This window comes from Lycorma delicatula, chromosome 1 (assembly GCF_047948215.1).
Source record: "Lycorma delicatula isolate Av1 chromosome 1, ASM4794821v1, whole genome shotgun sequence".
NCBI lineage: Eukaryota > Metazoa > Arthropoda > Insecta > Hemiptera > Fulgoridae > Lycorma > Lycorma delicatula.
The window spans coordinates 61,437,700-61,453,923 of NC_134455.1; the positions used below are offsets into that span (position 1 = coordinate 61,437,700).

At 28.4% G+C, this 16,224-nt stretch overlaps 1 protein-coding gene across 3 annotated transcripts in view; it reads right to left on the reverse strand.

Annotated features, from left to right (window-relative positions):
• The window catches only part of LOC142318825 (uncharacterized), a 76,090-nt gene extending 60,217 nt beyond the window's left edge, over window positions 1-15,873 (reverse strand). The window contains exons 1-3 of one of the 3 annotated variants that reach the window (XM_075355361.1): window positions 15,739-15,873; window positions 8,335-8,441; window positions 4,694-4,907 (exon numbers count right to left, since the gene is read on the reverse strand). In XM_075355361.1, the coding sequence (XP_075211476.1) occupies window positions 4,694-4,907; window positions 8,335-8,441; window positions 15,739-15,748 (331 nt within the window). In that variant the 5' untranslated portion in view covers window positions 15,749-15,873. Of the gene's footprint in view, window positions 1-4,693; window positions 4,908-8,334; window positions 8,442-8,585; window positions 8,721-15,738 lie in introns of those variants that run through there. The other 2 variants (XM_075355351.1, XM_075355368.1) reach the window with 2 other exon arrangements.
• Window positions 15,874-16,224: the final 351 nt, after the last annotated feature.

The following is a 16,224-nucleotide window of genomic DNA, read 5'->3' on the forward strand; positions in this document are numbered from 1 at the left end:
TTCTTGGCATGTTACAGAGACAGTGCAAGTATGACCATGATTTATATTAATCAAGTATGATCCTTTAGATTGTGTGGTGTAAAGTTTCAAATGCATGCATTTAGTTGCTTGTTTACAGCTAACAACTAAATCAAACAAGTTTTGACATTTTCTAAAAAATGGTTAAAATTCAAGTTCAAGATGTTATAAAGTACTTTGTTTTAAAAGAATTAACTCTAGTACACATATAAAAAATTAGATTCTACTTTAAGGATTCTTCCCATTTTCGACTGTAAAAACAGGCTGGTGAATTTAACATGGTCATATTCAATCAAGATAATGAACACTCAAGATACCCAAAAACCAATATGACAAACTAAATCACTGCAAAAATTTCACAATATTGTATTAATCACCGATTGAAGGTACAAGAACTTCATGACTTAAACATCTTGACAGACCAAGTCCTCTACATTTCACATGATATTTTGGGTATAGAAATGCTTTCTAATTGATGGATGTTGCATTTGTTAACAGTTGACCAAACTCCATTTGACTGAACACTTATCAAAGATATTTAGATTTATTTAAAAACATTTCTGCTGAGTTTCTTCAGTGTTTAATAAAAACAGATGAAACATGTTTTCACCATTAAATGCCAGAGACCAAACATCTAATCTAAACAGTGAATGCAAGCTGATGAAAGTGAACCAAAATAAGTAAAACATTTACACCTATAAAACATCATGGATGGGTTTTGGGATTCTCATGTTGGGGTGCTCATAGACAACTTGGCAAAAAGTATGACCATCACCATTATGCTTATTATGCATTATGCTTCTATACTCAACTGATTGAAGGGTGCTATTCAGGCCAAGCATCCATATCTGGCCAAAAAGAAAGTTCTCTTTCTGCACTATAATGCACCTGCACACACAATCTTTATCACAAATTCAATGATCAATGGCTTGATCACTGAATTTGTGATAAACTTAAGATTTAAGATTCACTTTAAATGATGATGTCAAAGTTGACGCAACTCCTTATTTTGCACAGTTGGACGAATCATATTATACTAAGGGAATTAAAGTTCAAAAATTGTCAAGCCAAGAACTCTCCAAATAGCCCTGGTAGATTAAATTTAATTGGTACTTTTTATATTTATTTAAATTCAATTTTAATCACATACTTATTAACACTTTCATTACCACCATTACAAAAAAAATATTTACTGCTCTGCCCCTTTTTTTTTTTAAGTTCTGTACCTTTACAAGCCACTAGTTACTACTTTTCCACCAGAAATAAACTAATTTGCTAAGCAGCATCACTATAGCATAATCAACAGCATTACATAACATTATTGCTGTGCCAGCAACGTAACACATTTAACAGTTCCTTACTAATTCTCTCCTCTCTCATTCATTGGTTTTTATCAGTATCACTATTAGCACATATCATTCTAATTGTGTTAAAAATTTAAGATAAATTTTTAACTTTAATCTTTATGATAAAATCAGAAATATGTGTAAACAAAAAAAAGGTACATATATAGAATTTTAGACAAGAAAATTAGAATGTGATGACATATTTAATATTACATGACATATTTTACAGAATTAGTTAATAAATTGAAGACTTTTAAAGAAATAAACATAACTTTACAAAGAAATGTTAAAAAAAGTTCTGAAAAACTAATGAAAACAAAATAAAAGCACTAAAAAACTAGAAACAAATACCTTCATAATACAGAAGCCACACTTGTGCGCTAATCCAACTACACTTCTGTGAAATGAAAGAGATTCATTTCATATCCATTATAATGCTATTAATGTTATGTTAATGTGTGATGTAAAATGCAAAAAGAGCTAGCCATTTTGGTACACATTTACTCAGGAGAAACTGAAGATGTTCATATACTACAACCACTACAGTTAATTTTGAATTGTTTCACGGATTGGATAAACTGAAATAAACTGGTTCAAATTATTTGTTAGGTAACAGATGTACAGTTTGTAGTCCGTCACTTTCCATTGATACAGCTTATAATTAGGGATTAAACTGACTCAAGCAAGGAGATACAGTTGCAAAATGAAATCCAAAATTTTTAAATGTTTATAATAGTTTAGTAAAATGAGGAATCTGTGAAAAAAAATCAGTTACAAGCTGCAAAAAAAATCTAGAAAATGGTATCTATAAGTAAAGGGTACCTATCATTGGATTTTATAAAAAAAAAGATCAATGGTTATTTAATTGAAGAATTGTTATTAAAAAGACATTATCTGGAATGATCAAGTAATGAGATAATAATATTTGTAAGAATACACTTACATCACTGCTAAAACAAAAATCACTGCTAATGAACAAAATTGTTTTAAGTAGAAGGGAGAACCCAAAACAATGCAATCCACTCTACTTTAGTGTATTTGTGAGATGTGAGAATATTAGTTTACAAATTCAGCTTAATAGTTATTTTTTCACCACCAGCACCAAATAATTTTAATTTGGAATGATTAATTTTCTGGTCAATAATTTTATTTTCACAATGAAAAAAAACTCAAAATATAGAGCAATTCACTCAGTTTGTGAATGTATTTTTTTTCTTTTTTTGAGCGAAAATCGCTCTCACGTTATAATCACTCAAACTTAACATATAAAAGGCAACTAAAACTTGACAACAGGAACATAAATAAAATATAACAAAATCTGAGAGAATTGTAAAGGGCCCCTTCTCAGATAAAAAAAAAGCTTAAGAACATAAAAATCATAATTATAAGACAACAGACTTTAGCCCGGTTTAAAACTTTCTTATTATTGCCCTGGAATCGGTAAATGTTTCTGGGCAATTTAAATTTACGATGCAAGGCCGCATAACATATGTAATCCACAAGGATGATGCACAGTCAAGCAGTAATAGCATCGTACACATAGTGGTGCGTTTTCTGCTGACATCAGGTAACCGTGAGTAGCTCTGGTATGTCCTGACCACTTCCTCTTGGCAAATTTTGGCTAACACAGTATCTTTAATGTATTGGAGTTTATTATCCATTGCAGTAGTACAGTCACCTTGCTACTCTACTTGTATATGTTACACAATTAATAAAGTCCAAAATAGTAACATAAATGGTGAAGGACGGCTGACTACATGCATTATTAGTACCGAAATCTGCATGTTCATTACCCAGAATTCCCATATGGCTACAGATCCAGCAGAAACTCAAATGTGTGTTGCGTTTGCTCAACTTAGCAACTGCATTATAGATTTCTGTGATGACAGGATGTCTTGAATATAAATCTTCTAAAGCTTGAAGTGCATTCACGAATCGCTTTAATTTATTTATGCTTATACAAAATGAAAAATGATAATTTCTTCTAAAATATACTTCCCATAATTGAGATGTGTCTTACATTATACCTTATATGAAGATTCTTAGTTTCTAGCAACTCGTAGATTTTTAGCAGATAGCAAGCAATCATGACAAACTATAAATAAATTTACTTGATCACTACACCTAAATCATTTTACAAATATTCAGTTATGATGCAAATAAAACTGGGTAAATGTAACTACTCAAAATTGTAAAAAATCTCTTAATGATTTATTGTAATTCATATACATATAATTTATGTAATGAATATTTTATTATTATTTTCTTTTTAAAAGTAATAATATATTTATTAAGACTCTGACTTTCAGGCTGGCAATTAAACAAACAATTTTAATTCTTATTGTTATATTTCTCTATCTTTTATTTTAAGATAAAAAAACCATATTTATTATTTCTATACTTCTTCTTATCAAGATACAGTCACACCATAAGTAAACACAATTAATAGGGTCCACAACTGTTCATTTTCAGCAAGACAGAACCTGTGATCAAAAAAGAGCAATGGAAGTTAAGAATACAAGAGCAGGATAAAGAATATGACATCCCAAAATTTTGTACTATAGAATAATATCAGTTTATTTAGCTCTTGCTGTTAATTAGTTAATATTGATAATGATAAGTATAGTTATTCTACTAATCTTTGTAATTATATTAAAGAGAACATAAAGAATTTCATTAAAATATTACAATGTTATAAAATTTCTATAATAAAACTACTATCACAAGAAAGAGTTGTTAAACTCCCTTGTAAGTGCTTTTTTACAGATCATACTATCTGTTAATTACTAATTTCTGCTGATAAACAGCCTAAATTCCTGTTGGTTTCAACTCTTACTGATTTATCTAGCAAAAATATTCAAGCAAAATTCTGAAAAATATTAGATTAAATTTATTCAATATAACCTTGTTTAATTCTTTTTCAAAAATAAATATGAACAAAATATATAATATTTCACAATTTCTTACCAAACATATTAATACAGTTTAGGTAAGGTAGATGAAGAAATTTTCATTTATTTGAAACTATGACTAATGCTACCGCTTATTAAAATTAATCTCCAGAAAGTCACACAAAACTGTTCCTGAACGAGGGAGATCAAGGCCCCATTTGAAATCATAAATTCCATGAGACAACTGTTTAAAATTACAATCGATTAAATTCTTATTGACTGAAATTTTTTCCTACCAAGTAAATTGTTTCCTAACAATTGTATCCTAACGAGTTAATTATAAAAAAAACAGAAACTTTCAAGAGAGTTAAATTAAGATATTCCTCTATTAAAATCATTATTCTTATGTATGAAAACATTACCTTGCTGAATACATACCTTTAGAATCAACAAAAACATAGCCATCAAACTTCTGAGTAAATATAAATATATCAGACTGGTTAACAAAGTTCAAATATGCTCTGCAGAAAGAGTGAGGCATTAGAGATGTATCAGCTGGTACATAATACATATAGTCGACTGAAGGAATGGGATCAATTTGTTGTAGAAATTCTTCTTCAGTCATTGTAGGTGGCAATCTCCTCACTACTACCTGAAATAAATGGCATAACCATTTAATAATTTTGTTTAATATATTCAAATAATTACACTTTCACAAATTTAATAATTAGTGTATTTTTTTAAGGTACCAAAACAATAATAAGAGTTTTTTTATAAGATGAATCAATCTTCAGTTTCATATATACTTAACGTATTAATAAACTAATTTTAATTCAGATTTATAGATTATAGCTGTAGAACAATTCTCATCCTAGATAATTTGGTTTCATTGGTGGACAATTAGTTTATAAAACCAACAAAAAAGTTATAACAGCTATTTTATTATGTAACAGCTTATTAAGATTACTAAACCCAAGTTGATATTAACAGAATTCACGCAGCATAAATACATCCACTTCAAACAAATTTTTAATCGACAACTATACAAAATTAAATGATTAGAATGCTTATTATGGAAATGTTCATAATTTTTATTAATTAAGAATTAATTGAGACCAAATCAATTAATAAAATCAATGTATAGTAAATTCATAATAAATGTGCCAGTTCTTTGTTAACAATCTACAAATAAAAACATAAATAATATTTGAACAGTTATTATACGTACACACTGCATGAATTATCATAAAAAAAAATTGCCTTTTAAATGTTACATGTTATGAACCACTCTGAGTTTTATACAATATTAAATTTTCTTCTTGGCTCCATTATTCATCAGATTTCAATTTATTTAAAGGAAAGCTTAAGAACTGTAATAAGTTGTGTATAAAAACTGCCCTATTTTTATTTATACTGGTCATCTGATTTTTTAAACAAAAAATTTGATTTTTTCATACAATCCAAAAAGTAATAATTTTTAAATTATATGAGAACAAAATTTTACCTCTTTTTTTAAGTTTCCTACCTCTTAGTAAACAGTTTCAATACAGAGCCCAGTTTTTGAAGTTGCTATTTTGGCTCTATAAGGAGAGAATGTTTTCAATGAATTATGTGCTTTAACAAAACAGTACTACATATGTACATAAATTCATAATTCTATTTAATGATGGGATAAAATTGTCACAGTTATGATGAAAAAAAGAATTTGCAGTAAAACAAATTAGTACCACTGACAATAAAAAAAAATAAATAAATACAAAAATTATTAATAGAAGCCCAATTATACAGAGTGATTCAGGAGGATAGGGCAATACTTTGACAACTCATTCTAGAGGCTAAAAATAAGAACAAAGTTCATATAAACATAGGTCCGAAAATGCTTTGTTAGCGAGTTATACAGAGTGAAAGATTCCAGAAAGTGAAAGATTTCGCCCGAGTTTCAGTTCCTCCGGGTAAATTAAGGCTTTCTGAAATTCTGAGAAGGTCAATTAAGGGGCAAATTCATATGTTTTTTATGGTTTTTGAGCTGGGAAATCGAAAAAAAATAGGTCCCAGAACTGTATCACTCTTAGTTTCTAACATATCCCGTGTAAAACGCCAAAAATTGGGTCAAAAAACACATTTTTTTACGTTTGACGTACAATAGACTTGTTAAATTGGCAATAAATCATACATTTTTTAAACATAAATTGTAGAGAATTTAATTATAAGAAGATAAGAAGAGGTCTGGAGATCTCTGTGGCCAATTAACCGGCCCTCCATGTCCTATCCATTTACCAGCAAACTTTTCATCAAGACATTGCCTTACTTCATTAGTGAAATGTATAGGAGCTCCATCAAGTTGGTAATACATTTCAATTCACTGTCCTAGAGGGATATTTTACAGCAATATAATAAATTCATTATGTAAAAATTCCAGATAATTTCTCCCTGTGGCAAGATGTTGTAGTATGAAAGGACCAATTAATTGATCAGTGAAAGGTTATTTAACACATTACCACAATTAACTGACAACAATGAGTAGTATTTAAACAAATTGTGATGAAAAAAATCAGTGTTGCCAACTTGTTTTCCGTAGGTCTAAAATTATTGTACTTACTAGACACACCTATTTTCTTTTTTTGTGACATTTTCGTCTAAGTTTTCGTCGGTTTTGTTGTAAATAAGAGTCGACATGTTTAAAATTTTATTTGTTTTCTGTTGACATTATTTACATCAATCTTCTTATAATTAAATTCTCTACAATTTACATTTAAAAAATGTATGATTTATTGCCAATTTAACAACGTTATTGTACGTCAAACGTAAAAAAATGTGTTTTTGATGTTTTACATGGGATATCTTAGAAACTAAGAGAGATACAGTTCTGGGACCTATTTTTTTTCGATTTCCCAGCTCAAAAACCATAAAAAACATATGAATTTGCCCCTTAATTGACCTTCTCAGAATTTCAGAAAGCCTTAATTTACCCGGAGGAACTGAAACTCGGGCGAAATCTTTCACTTTCTGGAATCTTTCACTCTGTATAACTCGCTAACAAAGCATTTTCGGACCTATGTTTATATGAACTTTTTCTTATTTTTAGCCTCTAGAATGAGTTGTCAAAGTATTGCCTTATCCTCCTGAATCACCCTGTATATATACATTTTTTTGAGCTATTTTCTGAGTCTTTGTTTACATATATTAAAGGGTTCAAAACACACAGAAAAGGAGCAATGACAGAATTTCACCAGTCTTCAGATATACATCTGCTTTTAAAAGTAAAATCCACAGCTTATTCAATAGCTTATCCAAATCACTTGAAAACCACATACAGAAATGAACAGTATACAATACCCACATGTAAATGGACAAAACAGCATACTCAGTGACATCCAAAATTGAAAAAAGACAACAAAGTAAATTAAATAAAAACTACAAAATTATATCGACAACATAAAAAACAGAAAAATAAAAATACTTCACAAATTAAATTTAAAAAAGAGAATGGATACAATATGAGCTTCAGAAATAATGACAAAAAAAACAAAATTGATTCTGAGGTTGGTAATACTGCTTCATATTAATAAACATAATAATTGAGACCTTCATACTGACATGACGGATAAAGTTACATTTATTTTACCTTTTGACAATTAATTGTTATATTTATATTTTCATAAAATTCAATTTAGTAAAATTAATGTTATGTGAAGTAAATAATTATAACATAGAACACATCATTATTCCTGAAGATGGATTAATCATGCGAAAGCATACGAACATTACTATTGAAGATTGTTGGGAAGTGGAAACTATTATATAAACAATTTATATATTAATACCAACAGGCCATGTTTAATAAAATTAATGTTAACTAATTATTTATAATAGTTAAAAAAATGTTCTCCCCATCACTTTGATTTTGCAACAGAAGAAAATTATAATCATTTGAATAGCAGCTATTCTGAAAATGTTTTCTTTAGTCAGATAGTAAAGAAACATTATGCATTATGAATTATATAAAACACTTCATATGAACATGCAAACAAAAGAGGTATATGCGTACATCAACAAACAAAATTTTAATTGATTGTTACCTTGGTAGGAGGTCGTTCTTCCTTTCCTTTCTTCTTTCCAGTATCTGAGCTAGTTTCACCATCCTTTACTCCTAAGTTGTCCAACCTTTTTGCATCCTTCTCTAAACCTAAATAAAACACTAAATATAAATTACTAATTTTTTTCAAACTTAAAAAATCTTAATTCTTTTAATTGCATATACTATAATAAACACTATCTTATTATCCAGCAAGCCCTATATAAGAGATACATATTCAGAATGTCTACCAACCTATATTGATCATTAAACCATTTACATAGCATAAAATGTGATTTTATGCTGACAATATAATGCTGAACTAAAACTTATGGTTGTAGCTTCTTATTTCCTGTTTATGTCAAGAAGCATGTATAAAGGAATATCCTTTTAAGTGCATAAAACTGATACCTGCATAAACAGAAAGAAAGAGGTACATGGTGTTTGTATAAATTGATAAAAAATTAAATGACACTATGTTAATTTCAGCTTACTACAAATAAAACAAGAAGCAAAACCATTTAGCCATATAAAAACAGCTCATATACAAGACTATCTAAAAAATATTAAAAATAACTACAATTATTAACTGATATATATTTCATCAATAGCATTATTAACTGATATATATTTCATCAATAGCATTATTAACTGATATATATTTCATCAATAGCATTTCTCTTGCCAAACAAGGTACATTTATTTGGAAAAAGTAAAAAAATGTTTATTTGTACCAATTTTTTTTACCTAAATTTTATCTCCTCATATTCCACTACAACAGTTTTCAAAGTACATATTTCAAACACCAAACCCCAGGCACTCTACTTCTTACTTACAATCCCTTACTTCACAACCCTTATCGTTATAAACAGCATGATAAACCACTATTACTTTTATGATTATAAACTGCATGATTAGCCACTAATACCTATATGGTCAGCAATCATAATAGTAATGATAAGATCTTTATGATCAAAAATATTGGAAGTTACCACCAACACTGCTGATCTGCTATTACAAAAACAAGGGTACTCTCGGAATTTCCTCCCCCAAATTTTTCTATTCTTTTTAACGATATATACTCAAAATATTATGCAATATCATAAGTGATTAAAAATGCATGTATTTTAATGATTGGATAACATTATTTTGGAGAAAGGAGAGTATAATTAAAAATTCATACAATATATTTTTTAAATATAACATTTATTATAAATCATAATTACAATTACTTTTATTAACACAATATAATACTTATTTTTCTAAACAATAAATTACAGGATGAAACTCACTAATACATTGAAGTATCAAGCTGAACAAATCTTCCTCATCCTTAAATTGGCGACACAATAGAAATTCACATAAAATAAGAATCCACCAATCCCTAATAGCCAGCATTAAAGATTGCATCATTGTTGTGTATAATTTGTATATTTAAGGTTACTTAGATGAGGCTAGAGAGTGAGGCGAACATAGGTTATGTTTGGTTAGGATGTTGAAATATGTACGATTCATCATATCATTAAAAAAAATAAAAAACATTTGGGGGGGGTGAAATTTTGAAAAAGTAACAATGTCAGATCTGTAGTACTGCTAAGCCAGAAAAAAGTATAAGTACTTTACTAAATGAATTAATTAAAGATACTTTACGTATAATTTGTTATCAATGTTCTTGCAGTAGTTGAGTATATTACAGTCACTGGGATTCAATTATTAACACTGTAAATAACATCCAATAATTGCATTCAAAAATGTATAGAGTTGGCTTAATTTGGTCGGTAAGTTTTAACTGCTTCTTTTCACCTAGTGCAGTTTTTAAGAAAATCTTAAGTAAAAGATTTCTCTAATTTCAAGGTTTTTCTTAACCCTTACAGTGTATGGCTTGTTGATACAACAAAAAAATCTAATTTTCTAATATTGCAAGTCTGAGAGACGCTGAGATAATTGAAGGATTAAGTATTATTTTGCTTTTTTCAAATACACTATCTGAATAGTACCAATCATTATCCACTTATTGGTTATGTACTAAGATCACCTCTTAACAGACTCAGTAAATTATAACTTAATAAAGTACTTTATAAGATAAAACCAACACAAAATATAATTTTTATTAACTTTCATTATGTGGATGAGTGGTCAGAATTAAAAAAGTTCCTATCAATAGTATTCTAAATTTATAAGCTTTGTTTTAGCAGTTTTAAATGTTACTACAATGTGATCCTGAATGATGCATTTATGTTTAATTAATTTTACATTAAACTAAATGTAAAAACAGAAATCGTTAAGTGGAAGGATGCCCTATCACAAAACACATTATGTTAAAAGAAAATGCAAATATTTCAATAACTGTAAGATTAACTTTTTTTTGCAAACTTCATTAAAATTTATATTGCTGTATATGAGTGAAGAAGTAGTTAATGAAGTATTATATAAATGGGCTTGTTTGTACTTTTTTCCAACATTAACATGTTAAAGACTATTGTATGAAATATGTACAATATCAAAGGTTGTATGTAAAGATTTCACTAATTATTCATTTCCTCAAATATTTTTAAGCTAAGAGCAAGAGCTATCACTTTTTCATAATAGAAGATGGACTAGGTAGCAAAGGAGAGGCAGACCTCTAAGACCACACTGAGTTTATCATATATTCAAGAATAGAAGTTTTAAATGGTTAGACCATTACATTATACATCATAATTCCATTTACATAAACTAAAGGGAGGCTAGGGTGGCAAGGAGTTCTCAATCACTATGATGTAAGAAATTTTCTACGTCTTGGGACAATTATTGCATTCCGAAAATATTTATAATGTTTTTTTGAAAAGAAAGTTTGAATACCAGAGTATTTCATTTTTGTCATAAAGGATCTCCTAGCAGGCTTTAATGCTTTAAAAATTAATGCCTATCCCAATATTTTAACTTATTAAACAAAGTTAAGGTAAAGGATCTCAAAGCTTTTTAACACACTGAAGTTTGAATTTTTAATTTTCCTTAATGTATAACATATTTTTAAAAAGAATGATTAGAATATAATCTTTCTAGTTATTTAAAAAGTCTTGGAAAATGTTCTCAAAACCTTTTTAATGCAATTTGGCTTTTATTTGCCTTAAGAAAAAAAAAACATTTTTTATAAGACAATACTTCAATTTTCTCAACTTAGGGAAACATGACCCAAGAGGATAAGGGACCATGAACTACACAGGTGATTCCAAATTGCATGGTAATCTCTCGGGAGATGATTTTATAGCCAAGAATAAGAAAAAAAAGTTCCTATAAACAAAGGTAAGAAAATTATTCGATAGAGTTCCAACTCGCGAAACATTTAGCCCTGCTTTCTGCTCCCTCTGTGAAAAAATTGTACAAAACTTCTTGGGGTACAAATTGAGGAGTAAATTTGCTGCTTCCTTATGGTTTTTGATCTAAGAAATTGAGTACAAGTGGTCCAGACCCCCATCTCACTTAGATTTTAAGAAAAAAAGGGTAAACATGAAAAGGTTTTGTCAGAAGATACACTTTCTTAGGTGGAATAAAATAACTTTGTTAATTTAACAATAAACAAATAAAAATTTCTAGTTAACTTTGTAGAGAACTTAATTCTGCAAAAACTGATGTAAATAACATCTATTTAAATTAAACACAAATTTTGAAGTTCAACTTTAATTAGAAACAAACACACAAACAGGAAAAATGATAAGATTTTAAACAAAACAATGTTTGAGCAACGTAAATGAAAACAAATAGAAAACTTATCAATATCAGAAAAAAATGAATAAAGAATATATTTGAAAAATAAAAATCACATACTCTTTGGTTTTTTTCTAAAATTCATTAAATATCAAAATGGTTACTTGATAAAGCTGCAAATATTTCTTCTACACATTTGCTCAATATGGCCGCCAATCTGTTCAATGCATAGTTCAGTTTGGCGAATCCATGCTAGCCAGGCACGTCTAATAGCATTATTATTATTCCTAATAGTAGCTCCAGCTTCTATTATACAATGTCTCAATTCTTCTTGTGTGCCAGTATGAGCAGAATAAACTAACAACTTCATCCAAGGTCTGCGCTGGCATGAGATCGGGAGATAAAGGTGGCCATTTTACTGGTCTATTTTGACCAATCCATTTCTTATTAAACGTGTTTTTAAATTATTCATCACATCATGACAGTAGTGTGAGCAGGTTCACCATCATTGAAAAACCACATCTGCATTCTGCAAGCGAAATATTTTCCAAGAGTTCCAAAAGATTTGTTTGCAAAAAAATGCAAGTACCGCTATCCATTGAGCCTTGGCGGTAAGAAAAAAGGGACTATATGATTATCACCAAGATCATACTCCACATTAAACAAAAAAGTGCAGAGGAAATGACTTGTAGTAGTCTCATAGGGATTTTCTTCTGTCAAAGTGTTTCGATAAGTTAAAATATTATTTCTTGTAAAACAGTATTCATCAGAAATTAGAATATTACTTAGGAAATCAGGATGATGTACAGATTTTCTAATTAACCATCAACAGAATTTCATCTGTTAATCAAAATCAGGTGGTAATAACTACTGTACACATGTATGGAATGGGTATAATTGTTGCCCTTGTAAAATCTGCCACACACTTGATTGCTAAATATGAAAGCAATATGACAACCTTCTAGTACTTGAGGTGAAAGATAATTATACAGCAATCAATATTGCTTTTTCAGTGTTGGAATTTCTCATAAAATGTTTATGACTGTCATTGAGTCACTGTGGTTTAAGCATACCTGTTTCTCAAACTTGCCTCTCCAAAGCCTCAAATGTTTTATGAATCAGTAGTCTTCGATCAGTCTTTTTTCTAGTATTCATGCACAGCAGCCAATCCATTATTATTTACTTTACTGTAAATTAACCTATCCTCAACTGTCCAAATGATAAACTTGCAGTATAACCCATTGTGAATGGCTGACCAAACAATAACAGCACAATCACCACAACAAAACAATTGTTTAATTTTCAAGTGCTCTTGATTAAGCTAATTACATTTAATACTTTCTTACTCTGTTTATTCATTAATTTAATCCTAAATAGTTCATTTTCCAGATTTCTAGTATACAACTCCCTCTTGCTTCACTTTCTCAAATTTTGTTATTTTGTTTTATTCTTATTCATTACCAAGATAGATTTCTACCAACACCCATATTCAGTATTTTTCCTAAATTTAATTGTTTATTTTAAGTAAATGAACATATTTATATCTTTGTTATCCCATTTTAGATTGATTTGCATTATCAAATTGTTCCTTCAATTTCTTAAATACTTTCATCATAAGTTCAAAAAAAAATGGGCATAAAGTACATCCAAAACGCACTACTTTCTACATTAGTCTAAATTTCCAAATCATTAACACAATCCAGAAAAAATATGATATTGTACTCATATACGTTAACAGAGACAGCACTACTTAGTTTTTTACTAGTTTCTTTAAATGAATATAAACTTACATACACATATATCAGATTTTTATAAAGTACAAAGATAGAATTATATTAACCCTTCCAATATGGTACAAAACTATTGTAAAACTTGGTATTTTATGTACCTGCACCACATGAACTCTGCAAAATAAAGGATTAATGTGAATTTTATGATGCCAGTGACTTTAATAGTTCTAAACAGAACTTTGTGTAGACCCAGTCTTCAAAATAGCAAAACCAAAGCAGAGATTAAGTTTGAAACAAGTAGAACCACTATGAGTACCAACGTTTAATACAATTAAGTTAAGAAAAAAGTGTACATCCTTCTGTTAGTTTAGCATCAGAATTTATTCATTTAGCAAATATGTGTTATACATTTTATCAGAAACTTTAAGACTTTCAGAACTTTGGTTGCATCATAATTTTATGTTTCTATCTGGTAAATAATGGTAAAGAATCTTGTATCTGATATTTAATTGTACCATATTCTAAATTCAAACAGATAGATGTTTCTGACTTTCAACTAGATGGCTTACAGTTAAAAGCCTGAATAGACTTAAGATATTTCAAATATAAACTCCTTACGACAACTTGCAGAACTAACTAGGATGGGCTTAGAGTTACTAATAAGCAAGTATACTACACAGAATTATGGGTAATGTATTTATGGGTTATGCATTATTATATTTTCTATCTGCATAATAAAAGAAAAGAGTTTAAAGATATCTTCTTTTTTTATTTACTTGCCATTATGAGCACAGTAACAGTAACCTTCATGAAAGACTAAAGAACTTTTAACACATAACTTATAAGTTATATGTAACTCAATTATAAAAATTTTATTCATTTAAAGTTAGTGAAAAATAATCTGATTAATAGTCTTACACAAGATTCATCGATAATTTTAACACAATTCAGCATACAAAAATATAAATTATTTATATTTCAATTAAAAGCATAATTCTAGTAAAAAAAAAAAAACCAAATTATATAGGCATTAATGCAATCTGAATTCACAAATCAATCGATATCTTATGGTACCTGTTGTACAAACATTATCATTATTACTACCCTCCACACACTACGACCGAGACATGTAATTAATTTTTCTGATTGCATAAAACATTAGCATAAATTAAAACTGTTTGTTTTTAAATTATATGGTAAAATGAGAGTAAAAAAAAAAAAACAGAAAAAATTATTATACCCTTCATCAGATTTTTTTCAAGATAATTTAAGTACGAATACAACCTCTGTATTTTTGATTCTCAAATTACACAAGTTCACCAATCTTACTTGGTTTCAATAATACACATAGTAATCAATAGTTAAATATTTTGGTTTAAAACCAACATTAACATACCTAATTATTCACAAAAGTTACAAAAACAATATTTGATAAACTTTATGTATATAGTCAGCCAAACTGCCAAATATTACACACTGGTGTGTTTATAAACAAATTAGTGCAGTATAAAAGAAGTTACCTCTAAAAAAAAAAAAAAATCAATTCATCAACAATATAAATCTAACAAATTCAAACACCACTTTAAAATAATTAGGCAATTATTTACAAAGACATATGCACAAAAACCAAACTCTAAAGATAATAAAAATAACGCTTTCTTCAAAACTGCCGGAATTAATTTCCCTAACAATTATTTCTTACCACGTTAGATTGTACACATCCCTGCATTTTAAAACATTCATCACAAAAAAAACTTACATAAACTTATCATTCTCTTTACTTTAGCACACCTAAACTTTTTACTTTTCACTAAATAAGCTAACACAAAATTTTATTCTCAGAAAATCTTTTAGCAAATAATGGCGAGTAATGAATACTTTGATAGAAAATAAAGAAAAACTGCAGCTAATAACGTAAGTTAACCTTAAAATTATAACAAATATGTAACTTCTGCATCAAACTACACTTAAAAGGGAACATAGTTTGGTACCTTCTTTCATTTTTAATAATGCTGTATAAAGTCAATATAAAATCATTTCTGTAACTCATAAATAAACACAGAATTTGTCATTTTCTGTTAATAACACTTATTTCTTCTTTTGCAAACACTACAAGAATTTCTATATCAGGGTTACCATTAATTTCAAACTGAATCATATTAGATCGAAAATTCCAGTACACTATAAAACAATTCTCTTTCAAAATAAATGTGAGCCATAAGTTTTGAAATTAAAAAAAGAAAATATTTTAAAAGTGAAGCAATTCCAAAGAATATTATTTTAGTAGTGTTTTCCGAAGGTAATAAGAAAGAAATTTCTGGAATTTTTATGCGATTATCCGTTCCAATGGAATTGCCATTCACTTGTTAAGTAGTAAAATTTTTTTCTAAAAGTTATGAACAATCAATATAATGCGAGCATCTTCTTCACTGTACTCTCTCTTATACATTTTTCTTTTGAATCACCTGATTTAAAAA